We start from the raw sequence: 16,245 nt of genomic DNA, 5'->3' as shown, positions 1-16,245 counted from the left end.
GGGAGCTAGTGAAGAGATTTCAGTGCTGGAGAGATACGATCCCTGGGCTTGAGGCCAAGGACAAGTCCCACAGTCCTGTTCTGGATATGTTGTAGAGGACAGAGAGTGGAGGCAGGAAGATTTAGAAAAAAACTGTTGCAGTAGTCCAGCCTAGAGAGGACCAGAGCTCTGGAGACAGTGAGCTTCTGGGGGAAAGTGAGGAAAGGAAGAATACCTTTGAGGAGGTGCAGCTGATAGTTTAACTTCTTAGAGATGTCAGAGATGTGAGGAGAGGAGAGGGTGGAGTCGGAGATGACCTCAAGGTTCTTAGGCTCAAATCTGGGAGGGGGGCCCAGAGTGGGCAGCCATAGAGAGAGAGGAAAGGAGGGAGCTGGTGTTCTGATGAGAAGGATCTACGTCTTACTGGCATTAAGGCAGAGATCATTGGTGGCACACCACTCCTGGATTGCGAACAGACAATCAGGAATCAGAGAAGGAGTATATGCGGCTGAAGGGAGCCTGAAAGAGAGCTGGGTGTCTTCCATATAGCACTGAAAGTTGGGGCAGAGAGTAGCGATGCGGTGGGCAAGAGGTTCAAGGTATTGGTTGAACAGCCAGGAAGAAAGTTTAGACCACTGGGTACACCACAGGTAAAGAGAGAGAGAGATTGAAGATAGGAAGGACCCCAGCTGGATCTGGAGGGTTGATCAGTGAGAAAGGAGGTCAGCCAGGCCAGAGCATGATCGGTGATGCCCAAGTTATCACAGAGGCAGTTGAGCAGGATGGCATGGTTGACTAATTGAAAAGCAGAGGAAACATCGAGGAGAATGAGGACAGAAGGTAGTTTAGAATCATGGTTGGAGAGCAGGTCTTCACAGGTGTTCAGGAGAGCAGTTTCCATGCTTCTGACAGCCAACAGATTCAGTGTGAAGATTAAGCTGGGAGATGGCCAGCTTTTCCAAGATTTTGCCCAGGAAAGGATGATAGATATCGGGCGATAATTAGCCAGAGACAAAGGATCGGAAAATGGCTTCTTAAGGAGGGGGTAGAGAAAGGAGTACTTAAGGGGCAAGTGGAAGGTTCCAGTGGCAACAGAGTGATTGCAGAAATTTGCCAGCACTGGAGCAAGAGTTTTAATGTGGTCCTTGATGGTTCTGGAGGAACAGGGAAGAACCTGTTTTGATGAGACTTTCATAGATTGGAATTGCCTAAAAACGTTGTCAGGGGTGAACAAGGGAAAAGAAGAGAAGGGATGAGGAGAGGAGGCCACAGGAAAGCCAGGAGTGGAGGAGGAGGAGGAGGAGGAAAGGGAAGAGGAAGAGAGGGTGGCCAGGATGTCCTGAGTTTTAGTGATGAAATGAGAAGCCAGGGCCATGCAAAGGGCTTGGGAGGGAACAGGAGAGGTAAAGACTGCAGCAGGGTTGGCCAGCTCTTGTCGATTTTAAAGAGTTTGGCTGCGTAGTTAGATGCCTTAGAGATCCAAGCTTGAATGTGTGCTCTTTTCTTGATGAGGACAGAGAGTCTGTACTACCTTTAGAGCAAGAGGCTGGCCAGTCTGTCAGTGGGTGTACCTGTAGCCCTCCACTTCCTCTCAGCCACCCTTCACTTACATTTGAGCGTGACGAGGTTGAAGTCGTACCAAGAGTTGCACATGGATTTGGGCTTCAGGTGGATCCTCATGACAGGGGCAAGTACATCAAGAGTGTCAGAGATAGACACTCATTAGTGAGATAGACAGACATTGGCCCTGCACATCGTTTATGCACAGCCGTTGAGGTGTAGATTCTTGTTCAGATAGCCTTTTGTGCAAATGTAGGAATTGTATATAATACACTGGACATTTTTCTGGATTCATGATTGAGAGAAAAACCCTGGAAAACGTGGGTCGATAATCTTGGGAAGAATGCAGCCATGTTTGGCTTGACTAGAAGTCAATTGTACTGTAAGATTGCAGACACTAGAACTTGTTCACTTGGCCACCTGGCCACCAGTTCATGATATACCTAGGATTTCTGCTGTCATCTGAGTCCTTAGAATCTCTGGGATCTTCGCTAGCTGGTGAGTGAGTACAGCTGTATTTGTCTGTATTGGGGGTAATCCTAAAACCTATTGGGTGCCTTTAATTAATATTATGCATGTAAGCACTGTTGTGGTACCTTTTTCGGTTCTTGATGGTTCAACGGCATTGAAAATAGGCTTCTTGGCACTGGTTATACAGTTTGACTAAGGCTTGAATGCATCACTTGCATTTCTCCAGATGGCGAGCAGATGTGTAGCTGGGATTGTACTTATGTTCATGCAGTTCGAGAGGTATGGATCATGATGGCCACCAAGGTCATTTCACCAGTCAGTGCAATGGTGAAGATGCTGGTGACAGCACAGTTTGGGGCAGGATGTCTGATGCAACAATGAGGGTCATGGTTCGATGAGAACACCATGCTTGGTTCAGCTCTGAGAAAGATTGGCAGAGAAAATGCTGGCAGTTTGAAAGGTAGCTCAAACAATGTTCAACGAAGTGAGGATTGTGAGAGCCAACAGAGTTTGTTCGACAGCTGGTTCAATGGCAAAGATGCTGGTGACTGGACACACAGTTCAAATCAGTCAGTGCAGATTTCGAAGCTTGCCTTTCGATGGGTCCCTTAGGGTCTGGTCGGCTGTCCAAGAGGATCGACAATGAAGATGCTGGTAGTCTAAAAGGTGGACCAAAGGCAATGATGAGCTGCTAGTTTAAGCTGAGGCAACAATGCACTCAGCTGGCATAGAGCAGCAGAAAATTGGTTTGAAAGTACAGAACAGTGGCTCGAAGATTGGTCAAGTGCTAAATGTAGCTCTGGATGGTCTTGTCGTTTTGAATTGAGTCAATTGATTTGTCTATGTTCTCTGTCTTCCAACATACATGTGCAGATGTACTTCAGCACAGTGAGGTCCTGTGTACCAGTGTGGAAGGAATAAAATCAGTTCTTGTTCCAGCAGCAGGTCAACTGCAAAAGGCCCTATAGAAAAGTAGGGATCAGATCTTGTCTCTGCCTTTGATGCTCATTCCTCACCTCTGGAAAGGCTTTAGAAAGTCAACTCTTGTAACAGAGGTCCACTACTAGTAGGCAAGCTCACAGGAGAGATGTGTTACCTTACATCACTAAAGTGACACCTCTCTCCTGTGAGCATTAAAGTGAAGCAACCACCAGGGTTACAGTCTTGATGGGAACAGCATATACAACATAGCTGGGGAGGAAATGATATTTTATTTATATCGCACTCGTACACAAGCGTTTCAGAGCGTGACCAGGTAAAAAGGGAGGGGAACAAGGGAGAGAAAAAATCAGAAATAAAAACAGCGATCTTACTAGGCCCAGTGACATTTAAGAAAGTGCAAGTGCATGGGAAAGGAAAATGGGGGAAAAGTGCAAGGAAGGGGGGGGATTGGAAAGTGCAAAGCAGAGGAGAGAAAAATAAATACTAAAATAGAATCAATAATAAATAAGGGCTTTAAACCATGTAGTGCAGCCAGCAAATGACAGGTGAAAGTTAGTCAGAAAGGTATATCTGATAAGTGCAGAAGAAACGTGGGAGGGGGACTGTATGGGTACAGAAACAGAACCCTAGTGCAGATGGGGACCTGGAGGCAGTGCAGGAGGGTGGCAGGGTGAGCAGATACCTGGGCCTGAAAGAACAGAGGGTGGCCAGGTGCACAAAGCCATGAAAAGAAACAGATCAACAGGGGAGAAGGGGGGCAAAGGCAGAGGCAAAGAGGAAGGTCTTGAGAAGTTTCCGGAACCGAAGATGTTTTTCCTCAAGTTTTAAGGTGGCCGGGAGGCTGTTCTGAACCTGCCGAAGACAGGGATCTACCCCCAGCTCGTAGATCCCTTTGCAAAACGACTAACCCTGAGGGAGTTAGAAGTAGAGGAGCGAAGGGCTCGAGAGGGGAGGTATTTACGGAGGGATACTTGAAGGTATTTTGGACCCAGGCCCCAGAAAGCCTTGCGGACAATGCAGAGGGTTTTAAATGTAATCCTTGCATCCACTGGCAGCCAATGAATGGATTTCAAAGCTGGAGAGATAGGATCCCAGGGCTTAAGGCCAAGGACATGTCTCGCAGTCCTGTTCTGGATTAGTTGTAGAGGGCGGAGAGTGGAGGCAGGTAGATTTAGGAAGAGGTTGTTACAGTAATCCAGTCTGGAAAAAAACAGAGCTTGGGAGACAGTGAGATTTTGAGGGAAGGGGAGGAAAGGTAGAGTACCTCTAAGGAGGTGAAGTAAAAGGTTAGATTTTTGTTGGAGACATCAGAGATGTGTGCGGAGAAGGAAAGTGTAGAGTCAAAGATAACCACAAGGTTCTTAGCTGCGCAAGGGGGTGGGAGGAGGGCCAAGGGAGGCTGGCCAGAGTGTGAGAGGAAAGGATGGAGATGGTGTACCAATAAGAAGGATCTCAGTCTTGTTGGCATTTAGACATAGATCATTGGCGGCACACCAATTTTGATTGGCGATTAGACAATCGGAGATGAGAGAAGGAGAGGAGGAGGCTGAAGGAAGCCTGAAAATGAGTTGGCTGTCATCAGCATAGCACTGGAAAGTTGCGCAGAACATTTAGATGCAGTAAGCGAGAGTTGCCAGGTACTGGTTGAAAAGCCAGGGCGAGAGGACAGACACCTGGGGAACACCACACGTGGAGAGGGAGATAGACGATAGGAAGGACCCAAGTTGTACCTGGGAGGGTCGATCAGAGAAAAAAGAGGTCGGCCGGGCCAGAGCCTGATCAGTGATACCGAGGTTGTCATGAAAACGATTGAGCAGGGTGGTATGGTTGACCGTGTCAAACGCAGAGGAGTGGTCAAGTAGGAAGAGGACAGAGGGAATGTTAGAATCGAGGTTGGAGAGCAGGTTTTCACAGATGTTCAGGAGAGCAGTTTCCGTACTTCTGGCAGCTCTGAAGCCAGATTGGTGGTCATGGAGGGAGCCAACAGAGTCAGAATGGAGATTAAGCTGAGAGATGGCCAGTTTTTCCAGGAGCATGCCCAAAAAGTGAGCAACAGAAATTGGGTGGTAGTTTGCCGGACATGACGGATCAGCAGTGGATTTCTTGAGGAGAGGATGCACAAGAGAGTGTTTAAGAGGGGTGGGGAAAGAGCCAGAGGCAAAGGAGAGCTACACATAACCCGTCCATGAGCTGAGATGGGCATCCAATGGCTGACGCATGTGTGATATCAAATAGATGTGGCTGGGATAATTATGAGAGCTACTATGCACCATACCTTAATCTCAGTTATGGCATTAACAGCTGCCACTAAGTTCATAGTTATGTGATTTTTGGGAACATGCGTGCATATCTTAAATGCAGCCCCTGTGCTGCAATGACTTGGCTGTCACTGTAGCTGTCAGATGGGCAACATTTACCCCTGAACCTACTTTCTGCCACTGGACAACAGGCACTGCAGATCAGGATACTGATTCAGCAGGGACGTAAAAGCAACACACGCTATACTAAATATTTTACGATTCCATTTCAATGTTTCCGATTTAGAATGGCTCAAATACGTGCTGAGGAACCAGCAGAGCCACGTGCAGCCAGACTTCAGGATGCACAGTTGCGAGCACGGCGATCGTGTTCTCCAGCTTCAGTACTGCGTTGTTCTCAACAGAATGAACGCAACAGGCTGAGAGAGGCTGAAAGATGTCAACGAGAAACAGCAGATCAGATTCAAACACGACTCCATGCTCAGCAATCACGTGATTACAATTGCCTTGCATTCCGGTACAACCCAGCTGATGATTATAGTTTGAGCCGGCATGTTCTAATCAGCACCATGACTGAAGTGTATCCTTATTGCAAGGCTCTGAAATTTAATGGAGAAATGAAAGGAATGTGTTGCGCCACCGGGAAAATTAAACTGCCTCAACTTAGAGAACCGCCAGAGCCATTAAAAACTACCCACAAGCATTGTGAAATTAAACATATTAGAAACGTGCACTTTCTCTTTTCTTTCTTTTCCATTTAACCAGACTGAGCCACAGCAACGCGTGGCCGGGGACAGCTTGTTAATAATATGTACATTTTAAATGCACACCTGTCCATTTTTTGGAGATGTTTATTGACTTTATGAGGGGCTTCATGATCCCACAACAAAGGGTGTTTGAAACCCAATGCACAGAGAAACAAGCCACCTGAAGATGAAGATATACTGCTCAAAAAGGCTAATGTGACATAGGGTAAGATATCACAGTGGCTTGGGGAAGCTTATGCTTCCCTTTTCTACACTCACTGGTTGCTCGAGAGCCATTACAAGCAGTGTATATCTCTGGCTTGGCTTACCTCTAAATCCTTAGTGCGGTAACCCATTTTGTGTTTTGAGTTGGATGGTGGCGGTATTGTTAGGGATCCTATTTGCATATGAAGCTAATGGTAATTGTCTCCAAACAAACATTTACCATTTGCTACATTGACACCAGATTTGAATGCATAGGGATCAGATTCTGGACTTTTTGCCACAAATCTCTGACAGTGAATGAGAAATGTAATGATCCCTTTGGCATCAACAATATACATTGGGCTTTATAAAATCTTCCATATGGGTAAGCCCTGGATCTGAACAGCTAGCCAGAGGCATTGTATGCAGTGTTTGTAGATATTTTGGTACAACGATACTTGACAATCTTTGAGAATACATTGGTAAAGGGTGCATTTCCTCCATCAATGAGAGAAGCATTCATTATCTTGTTCCCAAATCCCTTCAAGCCGGATATGAATTCTGAATCCTACAGCCCACTTTCTCGCATAAACATTGATATTAAGATATTCAGTAACATTATTATGAGCAGGCTTTCTGGGGTAATTAACAAGTTGGTGACAGAGGGCGGCTGGGTTTGTCCCAGGCAGAAATACCACTTTGAACATATACATGTTTTGATGGTTTTGGACTGGGCTAATGCTAATCCTGGCAATTACGCCATAACCAGTTTGGATTCATAAAAGGCCTTTGATTCAATCGACTGGGGGTATATATACCTAGCCCCTTTAATTTGGTCCATATTTTCTGAAGCAGCAGGTTTAATTGCAGAATATTCAATAGACTTTTTTAATTGCAAAATATCCATCGCCAAGATTTCACCGACACTATATAAAAAGATACAGATTGTATGTTTGCGAAAGGGGATATTCTTTTTTCTAGCTGCAGTGGTGGGATTGGAGGTTAATTGGGAGGTTAGCCCCACATGTTGCTGCTGGTCTGAAATATAAATCATTATATAAGGGACAATGTGCATTCATTGAACTGGGGCAAAGACTGAACTGCTGGATGCATTTGTATCAAATTTGAACAATGTTGCACACAAAGCTATGCAAATATGCTTTCTGGTGGTTTGGTTCAAAAATGTTTAATACAGTCACATTTTCCTTTTCCCCAGTTCCTTCTTAAGGATGTTGGATGTCCTTTCTGGGACTGTATTCGTCCTCTCTTCAGTGCTCCATTTTGGCTGTGGTCAGACGATTCCTGTGTTGTTGATGTGCTGTTTCCCTGTGAAATCCTTCTGGACCTACCGCCTTGAGTCTCCTCAAACAAAAAATAAGGGTGGATCACTACTACTCTACCTGATCTCCATCTTGGTTGCCAGTGGTGAGCTTCATCCATTGCTTGTTATCTGTGACCATTTTTCATGACTGCCTGTCCCGTCTTGCTCCCTGAGCTACCCAATTCCTCTTAGTATGGTTTTTCCGTCTTACTTGAGGCTTCCACATCACTGCTTCTGCTATTAATTGGTGGGTCAATCTCCAATCAAAATAGACTTTTATTTGTTTTCATTAATCTGGGTTGCGGCTGATCAGGGAGTCTAAGTCACCAGCTCTTGGTCCCAGCTCTATAAAATAAACCCTGTGCATACCAGTCTCTCAAGGGAACATTTTATTGGGTTCTCACATATTCTGTTGAACCTTTTGCAGGGTCAATTTGGTTTGGCGGTTGTGGGGTTCTGTGGGATCCCTCCTATGGCAAGACAAGGGTGACTTCCTTTATGGGGATTTCCACTGGTCTTGCCTGCGATTATTGCTGCTTTAGCTGCTCATTTTGGGTAGAACTGGGACTTAACTAGCTTTAACCTAAAGCCACGGTTTGCCTATGGTCCATTTATTTCTATGACGAAATGTTCTGCAAACTTTAGAATGCCTGCAAAGTGACTGTATATGGTACATACCTGAGTTTTTACATTGTCATTAGTCACCATTGGTGTTTGTTACCATAGTCTAGGATCTGAAAAAATTGCCTGTGAAGTATTAGAGAATGTATTATAATAAAACATTACACTGCAAATCTGCCCATAGATGTGTATTAGGATACTGTATCTAACCCTGGTTAATCGTTTCCATGGAGACTATTTTAGTCTGGTATAATAAGTCTACCCATGTCTCAACTTTTAGGAGGCCCTCTGGGAACCTTTACAATTGATTAGCCCCTGTGCTGCCTCCAAGTGCTATACTAAAGTATATGGTTTACATCAGAGTAAACTTGTTTTACTGAAGACCAGAGGTTGTCTAGACTTCTGAGTGGTTCATTTGTTGACAATGAGGATTCTGAACATGATTGTGTGTGTTACTTGTGTCTACTGATACTTTATTTTTTCCACCCCATGTCCTTATCATTTAAAGAGTTTTCTACCAGGTACAGGTCATACACTAAGTTTTAGGAATGAGAAGGTTCTGCCCTGGTCTTTCAGATCGTTTTAATTTGCACAGTGTTTTAATGGATCAAATGTATATACTTACTTGATCTTTGTGTGATTTAGGTATAACCTTACATTAAAGCATATATCTGTGTAGTGTTTTTTGTTTAACATATTGTAACTAGTTGTACCTATCGACCATACTTCTCCTCACCTTTGAGTGAAGAAGGACTGCTATCCAAAGAGATGGTTGTCCATCTTTCTATTGGACCCCCCTGTACTCCTTATGATAGATGGAATGACATCCCAAGTATCACTGAGACATGCATTTTTGGGTACATGTTAATTGATGATGCAGGTGTTCCAACCACACTTACAAAATCAGTCAACCAGACCTTGGGGCAATTCTGAGTCACATACCATCTAATATAGGAAGCGAGAGAGGGTTTTTGATGATGGCGAAAGGAACAAAGACAGGAAGAGCAAATAAATAGAACATGTCTTGAGATTACATTATGTTGTATCATAGAGAGCAGGGAGGTCAGAGGAGAGGCCTAAAATAGGATGAAATAGAGGAGACACCATTGTGATTTAGGTGGTGTAGCTTATGTGAGGACTTGAATGATGAGTGGAAATTAAAAGTGTCTTTAATTTACAGTGGACTGGAGCAAGAAGGGACATTGAACAAAAATTAGCGGGAGCGCAGTGATGATGTGGAATGGAAAGGTAATAGAGTGAACAAAGGGTACACGGGCATTGTAGCAAGCGACCGAGTTTGCTAAGTGGTCTTTGCAGGGATTTAAAGAAAAGTAGAAGAAATGCAAGGTGAGATTAAGTGTTCATTGAGAACTAGACAGCATTACGTTGGTGTTTTGACTTGGGAGAAGAGCTGCAAAGAATGGGGAAGTCCAAAGTGAGTATGGGTAGCAACGATGAGAACCTTGTTGAGCAGTATGAAGACATATACAGGAATGATAATAAGGAGATTGGCACAGTAGTTAACCCTGCTGAGTGCCAAGATTAGAATCAGGGTGTTAGTACCATTGTAAGTAAGGATGGGGCAGATTTACCTGATGTTAAGTAAGTTAATCCTGGTTGCAATTGGGGTAGAAGTGTTAAAGTGATGAACTTAAAGCTGACTGTTACAAAAACAAATATAGAGAGACTGTTGAAATGGACCACAAGGTAGTATGACTGCAGGGAGTGAATACATGAGATGCAAGGCATTCTGGCAGCTAGCCCAGTAGTGAAGGAAGAACAGTGCCATGTAGGAATGTGTGATTCCTCATGTCTGGAAGGAAGCTCAGCATAGCTATGATAACATTTGAAAGACACCATGGTTAATGTTTCCCAATGAGGCATACTACCAAACTAATACAGGTAACAGATTCCCTACTAAAGCAAAATAAAACAGTCTGTGCTTCAAATAAGGACACTGATTCACTCATGAGCACAGTAATCCACCACGCTTCCAGATAAAGCAAAGTCATAGGGAAAAGCCATGCTCACTTAAAAAGAGAAAAGAAGGTCAAAGGCCACAGTAAATTACCTGGAAAATCACAGCAGAACACAGGGTGGGGGCTATCCATTGCAGTGGGTGTATGATGCAAGTGCAGTGTACTCTTCAGAGATGGTGTGATTGTTCAGGACTGATTGATTGATTGATTGATATTTTATTTCTATCACGCTTGTACACAAGTGTTTCAGAGCGCGACAAGGCAAGGGAGGGGAACAGGGGAGAACAAAACAGCGATCTTACTAGACCCAGTGACATTGAGAATGCGCAAGTGCATGGGAGAGGGGGGAGGGAAAAGTGCATGGAAGGGGGGAGAGGTGGAAAGTGCAAAGCAGAGGAGAAACAGATAAATAACAATAAATAAATAATAAAGGCAACAAACAGTGGTAATGCAGCCAGCAATTTGCAAGTGTTAGGTTTAAGGCAGCAGACAGGGTAGGTCCGATAAGTGCAGGAAGAAAAAGAGGGGGGCTGTATGGGTACAGATACAGACCCCAGTGCAAGGGGTGGCCCGGAGGCAGTGTGGGAGGGTGACAGGATGAGCAGGTACCTGGGCCCAAAAGACAGAGGGTGGCCAGGTGCACAGTGCCAAGAGAGAACAGATCAGCAGGGGAGAGGGGGAGCGAAGGCAGAAGAAAAGAGGAAGGTCTTGAGCTGCTTCTGGAACCGGAGATGGTTCTCCTCAAGTTTTAGAGTGGCAGGGAGGCTGTTCCAGAGGGAGGCCCAAGCCGAAGATAGAGATCTACCCCCAGCTCGTTTCTTAGAAAAACGACTGACCCTGAATGAGTTGGAGGTAGAGGAGCGAAGAGCTCGAGAGGGGAGGTATTTGCAGAGGGATAGCTGAAGGTATTTTGGACCTAGGCCCCAGAAAGCCTTTTGGACAATGCAGAGGGTATTGAATTGAATCCTTGCATCCACTGGGAGCCAGTGAAGTGATGTCAGAGCTGGAGAGAAATGATCCTAGGGCTTGAGGCCAAGGACAAGTCTCGCAGTCCTTTTCTGGATTAGTTGCAGAGGGCGGAGAGTAGAGTCAGGTAGATTTAGAAAGACTGGGACTGGGGACAGAGATTTGTATAGCCAAATTGCAGTAACTCCATACACAAGCGAGTCAGTGAAAATAATGTATTCCAGGAGTTTCAACATGGCCTACTTGTTAAGACTACCCAGATCAGCTGCCTATGTCTAGAATTCTTACTACTTCATATACGATAGTATGACACAAAGCAAGAGATAGCTAAGTCGTGGAATTAAGCATGCAGAATGCAAGATATTTATGATAGGTAGCTTCTCTGGCTAGCCTGTCAGAGCGAATTCAGACTGGACTCTACCTACCACCTGTATCACACACCTCTACCAGCCACCATTCTGGCTGTCCATCAGAGGGCTATGAGAAACATCTTCATAATTGCTTTCAAGCTGGGGAGTGCTGAGTGAGCAGATGTTCATCTTGTACAGAGCGTGATGGTGTCACCAATGCCACTGACATAGCAAGACTGATTTGTTCTGTCATCCCTGATAGCTCCTTTCCTGTCTGCCTCTGTCTATTTTGAACTCAATACAGATGCAAGAAAAGTAGACACTGCCCCACAAAAATGCATCTCCCAAAAGCATTTAATCATGATCTGGATGAACCGAATCCTGCATTTAGACGTCCGGAGGATAAATAGATGTCGGAAAGGTGGGCCCTTATCACTTTGAAGTTGCACTAATGCATTTGTTTACCATTTGTTTACCAGCAGTAGCAAAAAAACAAATATTACTACGGTTCAAAATGTCACGTTTTTCCCAACAAAAACGCCAGGACCAAATTGCACTGCAATTCCATAAGGTTTATGTAATAAACAAATGGTGTATATGTTATACATTCATATGTTCAAGCTTTCGTATTCATGTATGTGTGTTGCTATACAGTTAATTACATTTTCTGATTTTTAATCTCGTTAAATATCACATGGGTATTGTTTCTAAAAAAGGATTGCAATATATTTATAACAACATATCCAGCATGCTCATCATTGTTTTGTGTATTCTAATCCATATTTATATTGCAAAAGAGCAAGACAGGGTACGCTGTAGCCTCCATTCCTACAACTGGGGCGATCTAGAGATGTGCAATGGTTAGTACCTGAAATGCTCGTTGATGTGATGATGATTTGCAAAAGACAACATATTAACAGCTGGACTAAAGTCTCTTTTGTGGGCCCAACAATAGGCTAAATAACTAATTTGTTTGCACATTTCCTTGAAACAAAATATTAGTTGAATCATTCACATTTACAAATCCAATTATTAACCAACCATAAAATCAAATTCTAATAATTTCTAGGCATAATTCACCATAGACTCTCCCCACACTGTTTGGTGAGTGATCAAAATTACATTTAGTTTGGAGAAGTTGTTCAATATCCACAAAAAGTGTTCCAATGCCCCTGCTCGACTACGAGCCCCATCTTAACAAGAGTGGGGCATAAACACGTCTTTCTGGGGATAATATTATCCAAAGAAAAAAAACACATCTCAAATTATCCACACAGTTTATCACATTTGCAATAGATAGATATCTTCAAAGTACCTGAACCTGGTCTGAACTCTGCCTGCTAAGTAATTATACACATGGGATTAATGCAATCTGATAATTGTTCTCTTCCTTCACCAGGAACTTTGCTGGGGAGGGCAGGTTCAAGATTGGTTAATGAATGCATGGGAATTCCAAGAAGTAAACTTGTCACATGATTTGACTAGTCTGCTGTGATCATTGAAAACCCCAGTGGTTTACATGGTTAAGTTTCATGGTATAAGCAAAATGCCTTGTTGTATAGTTTTCCATGGTTACGTGGAATGTTTACAGGAGATATGCGTGTGCTGACCCCATTGCAACGTAGTGTTTATTTGTGGAAGGGGTTCTATTGAAGTCAGTACAGGCTGCGCTGAAGGAGCCGAAGGGTGCAGGGAGCTGGGGATTGTATAGAATGAACTTATTTAAGAATAAAGCAATCAGTTACCTACCTTGGCTTCAGAATCAGCTTTATTTCACTGGTAATGAGCATTTATATTGTCAGCGACTCCCGGTGCTGTATACTGCAAAAACATCATGGGAGAGGAAAGTGAGCAATGCCATGAGGGAGGAGTACAGGTGCCCGATGCTTTCAGTTCAAGGTCTCAGCTAGGGGATTTTGCAAGCTCTGTGTCATACCCCGATCCAACTGGCGGTTGTTACCTTGTTGGTGGCTACACCGCCATTGAATGTTCCATCACGTTCAGTCTGAAGGGCTAGCAACACTCTAGTTGTTCAGCCAACATGGCCGCTGCTGGGAAGTACTTAGCATTTGCACTCCCAGCGGTCGGCACGCTGCAACCGTTCTGACAGCTTGCTTCATTTTGCGGTGAATACGCTAGTTTTCCATCTTCATTTTGCTTCATACCGAAGCTCATTTCTGCTTTCTCTATCTCTTCTAGCACCTTTGTGCTGCACTTCGTTTTCTTACCTTTAGTTTCTTCATTCCGGCTTTGCTGGTCATTCCTCTCTATATTTTTCTATACTTCCTATTCTTTTCTCCCTTTGTTCTTACGCTATCCCTAGCGGTCTCCCCTCCTATTCCCTCTTCTCCTGTGCAGAGTCTTGGTCCTCATATTATCTCGTTTTGGCACCTTCGCTTCTCTCTCTCTTCTGTTCATCATTATCCATGGGAAGGCTACAAATTCCTTGCTTGTGCCTTTTCCGTTAACCCCGTTATCCCGAATGCGGAGGGCTGAGTTCATGCTCCTTGCCTGAAGTGGGCCGCTGCTGCTGCTGTATCTCCAACCGCTCATTCACAGACTTCCCCCCCCCTGCTCACGGGACGCGGTCCTCCCTCCGGAGGTCACCGGGGCCCGGAGCTGTTGAGGAGTCTGAAGGAGTCTGGAGTTTTTGTGGCATTTCGTGGGCACGCGCTACTGAGCAGGCGGCCCTCCTCAATTTCCATGGGGTCGTGCTCGGAGGCCAAGTTAGGCGCGATGACCGGCGTTGATGCCATTGCAGCCATGCACAGACTGTCAAAGACTGCACACTCGCAGCCACACTCGCGGCCTGCTCCGCGGAAGAATGAGTGTTTAGCAAAGTGGACGCAAGCAGGACACCTCCCACTGGACTGTTGACACTGAAGAGTGACTGCCAAAGACTGCACACTCACAGCCACACTCCGCCGTGTATGCTAATATCATGTTATGATGTCATTGATGACACATTTAAAGAACTAAGTAATTGTTTTTGATACGCATGTTGACAGGGACAATATTTCATTGCTTGTATGCTGTTATGGGTTTATCTTGATGTGAATAAAGCTGGATTTTGCTGGTCTGTTTGGGATTTTGAAACAACCACAACACTTTGCATCAGGGCAAACTTTTCCCCCGCGCTAATACCATTCCGTATAACTTAGCAGAAAGGTTTCTGACCATGTTTAGGCAATGTATCACACCAACTGGTTGTGCACAGAGACAACGTTGAAACCATCATCCTTTTGAGATGCTGGACCTTTCAAAAACATCTGTCATGAACCTCAAGCAAGACTCAAGACTGGTATAAGCACTAGGGGAAATGTTGCCATAGGGCAAAACAAAAAAAACAAAAATCACTTTCAATGTTTTCGCACCAGAGCAAAGTTTGCCCGCATTTTTGCATTACTGCGTATATGCAGATGTTTTTGAAAATACCCCAATGATTTTTGTTCTAGGGCAAACATTCCCTAGTGCTAATTCTGTGAAACTTTCCCTTTGCACCCGTGCAACATTTCTGTAATCTGAACAATATAGAAAGTCCTCCAGAGAGTGTTTATTTTGTTTCTTCAACAAATCTAAATCCAGACTTATTTTGGTTAACTGTGTATGCTTTGTGTTGAAGATCTGTGTCTCTCAAGAACAACATGCACAGTAGAATTAGGGCCTGATTTTTAAAAGCGTTATTGAATATGAAAGTTCCATTCAAAAGAGTTGTGTAAATCAGGCCCTTAGTGAGGAACTTTCCCACAAACTACTTTTTTACACGTTATTTTATTTAACATTTGCATGTTCCTCTCCTCTCTTATAGCTAGCTACATAATAGAACATATAATTTGAAAATGATGCTTACCTGACCCCACACAAGTTCCCCTATCCCAAGAAATATACACCACATCCATTGGTCAAGCTGAAGAGGAGAGCAGCTGAAAGGCTTTCCACCAAACTGTACAATTATTATCTGCAAAACATGAAAAGATTGTCAAACATAAAACTCTTCTTACTATCTTACAAAGGCATACATGCATAGCGATAACAGAAACAAATATTGAGAACAGAAGAATGCTTCTGCAAGCTCATTGTCAGCTTGGGTTGTGGGCGTGCCCATTGAGAGTGATAGATCCGCAGAAGGCATACACCAATGTTACAAAGTTTACTGTTTCACTTTCATCATTCCGCCTTCTTGCACATAGAGTTACTCTGCTTTCTCTCCTCACATTCTTTTCATAGAACTCCCTCTCTAATATTTAATTTTCCAGCGGCATTCTCAGATATCACTCTGTGCTGTGCACCTTTTATCTCCCTCTCATGCTCGTACCAAATGAGAGCAATGTGTACTCAGCAAATACCTTTCTCTATGCGAGGCGATCTGTCTTTGGATGTGTGGCATTATTGTGAGTCACCGCCTCCTCCGGAACCTGTAACAGGTGTGTCTACTACTTGCACTCCTGCCACTATGTCTCCTAGGTGCTTCCATCTAGAGATACTTCCTTGCTCATGGCCCCGGTTTTATGCATAATTTCCTCAGCTGGCTGCTTACAACCACCTGGCATCCCTCACTACACCTAAAGAGAAAATGAACACACCTCTGCCCTCTGCCCTCTCCAACCACAGTAGCCTCCAGCTGGAGCATAATGTCGGAAGACTCCATAGGGATCCACATCATTTGCGTCGACATGAAAATCCACGTTGGTGCAAAAGCGGGAGCATTTCTGTGGCAAAGAGGAAGGGAAGCAGTGGAAATGAAAGTTACATTCTGCCCCTCCTCTCCGCCATACAAACAAATGAAAATGGTGGTAATGTTAATAAAATGTGCAAAAGCCTTACACAAGACTTTTACTCCTTCGATTA

The 16,245-nt window shown here is 44.2% G+C and overlaps 1 protein-coding gene across 17 annotated transcripts in view; it reads right to left on the bottom strand.

Annotated features, from left to right (window-relative positions):
* Positions 1 to 16,245, bottom strand: part of ATP2B2 (ATPase plasma membrane Ca2+ transporting 2) — a 2,164,916-nt gene that overhangs the window by 51,103 nt on the left and 2,097,568 nt on the right. For all 17 annotated transcript variants that reach the window (XM_069643898.1, XM_069643899.1, XM_069643906.1 and 14 more), the window contains one exon: positions 15,248 to 15,355. In XM_069643898.1, the coding sequence (XP_069499999.1) occupies positions 15,248 to 15,355 (108 nt within the window). The remainder of the gene's footprint in view (positions 1 to 15,247; positions 15,356 to 16,245) is intronic.

This window comes from Ambystoma mexicanum, chromosome 2p (assembly GCF_040938575.1).
Source record: "Ambystoma mexicanum isolate Mex_15411 chromosome 2p, UKY_AmexF1_1, whole genome shotgun sequence".
NCBI classification, from domain to species: domain Eukaryota; kingdom Metazoa; phylum Chordata; class Amphibia; order Caudata; family Ambystomatidae; genus Ambystoma; species Ambystoma mexicanum.
Note: the sequence above shows the minus strand (reverse complement) of the source record. Positions and strands in the feature narration are given on the sequence as shown.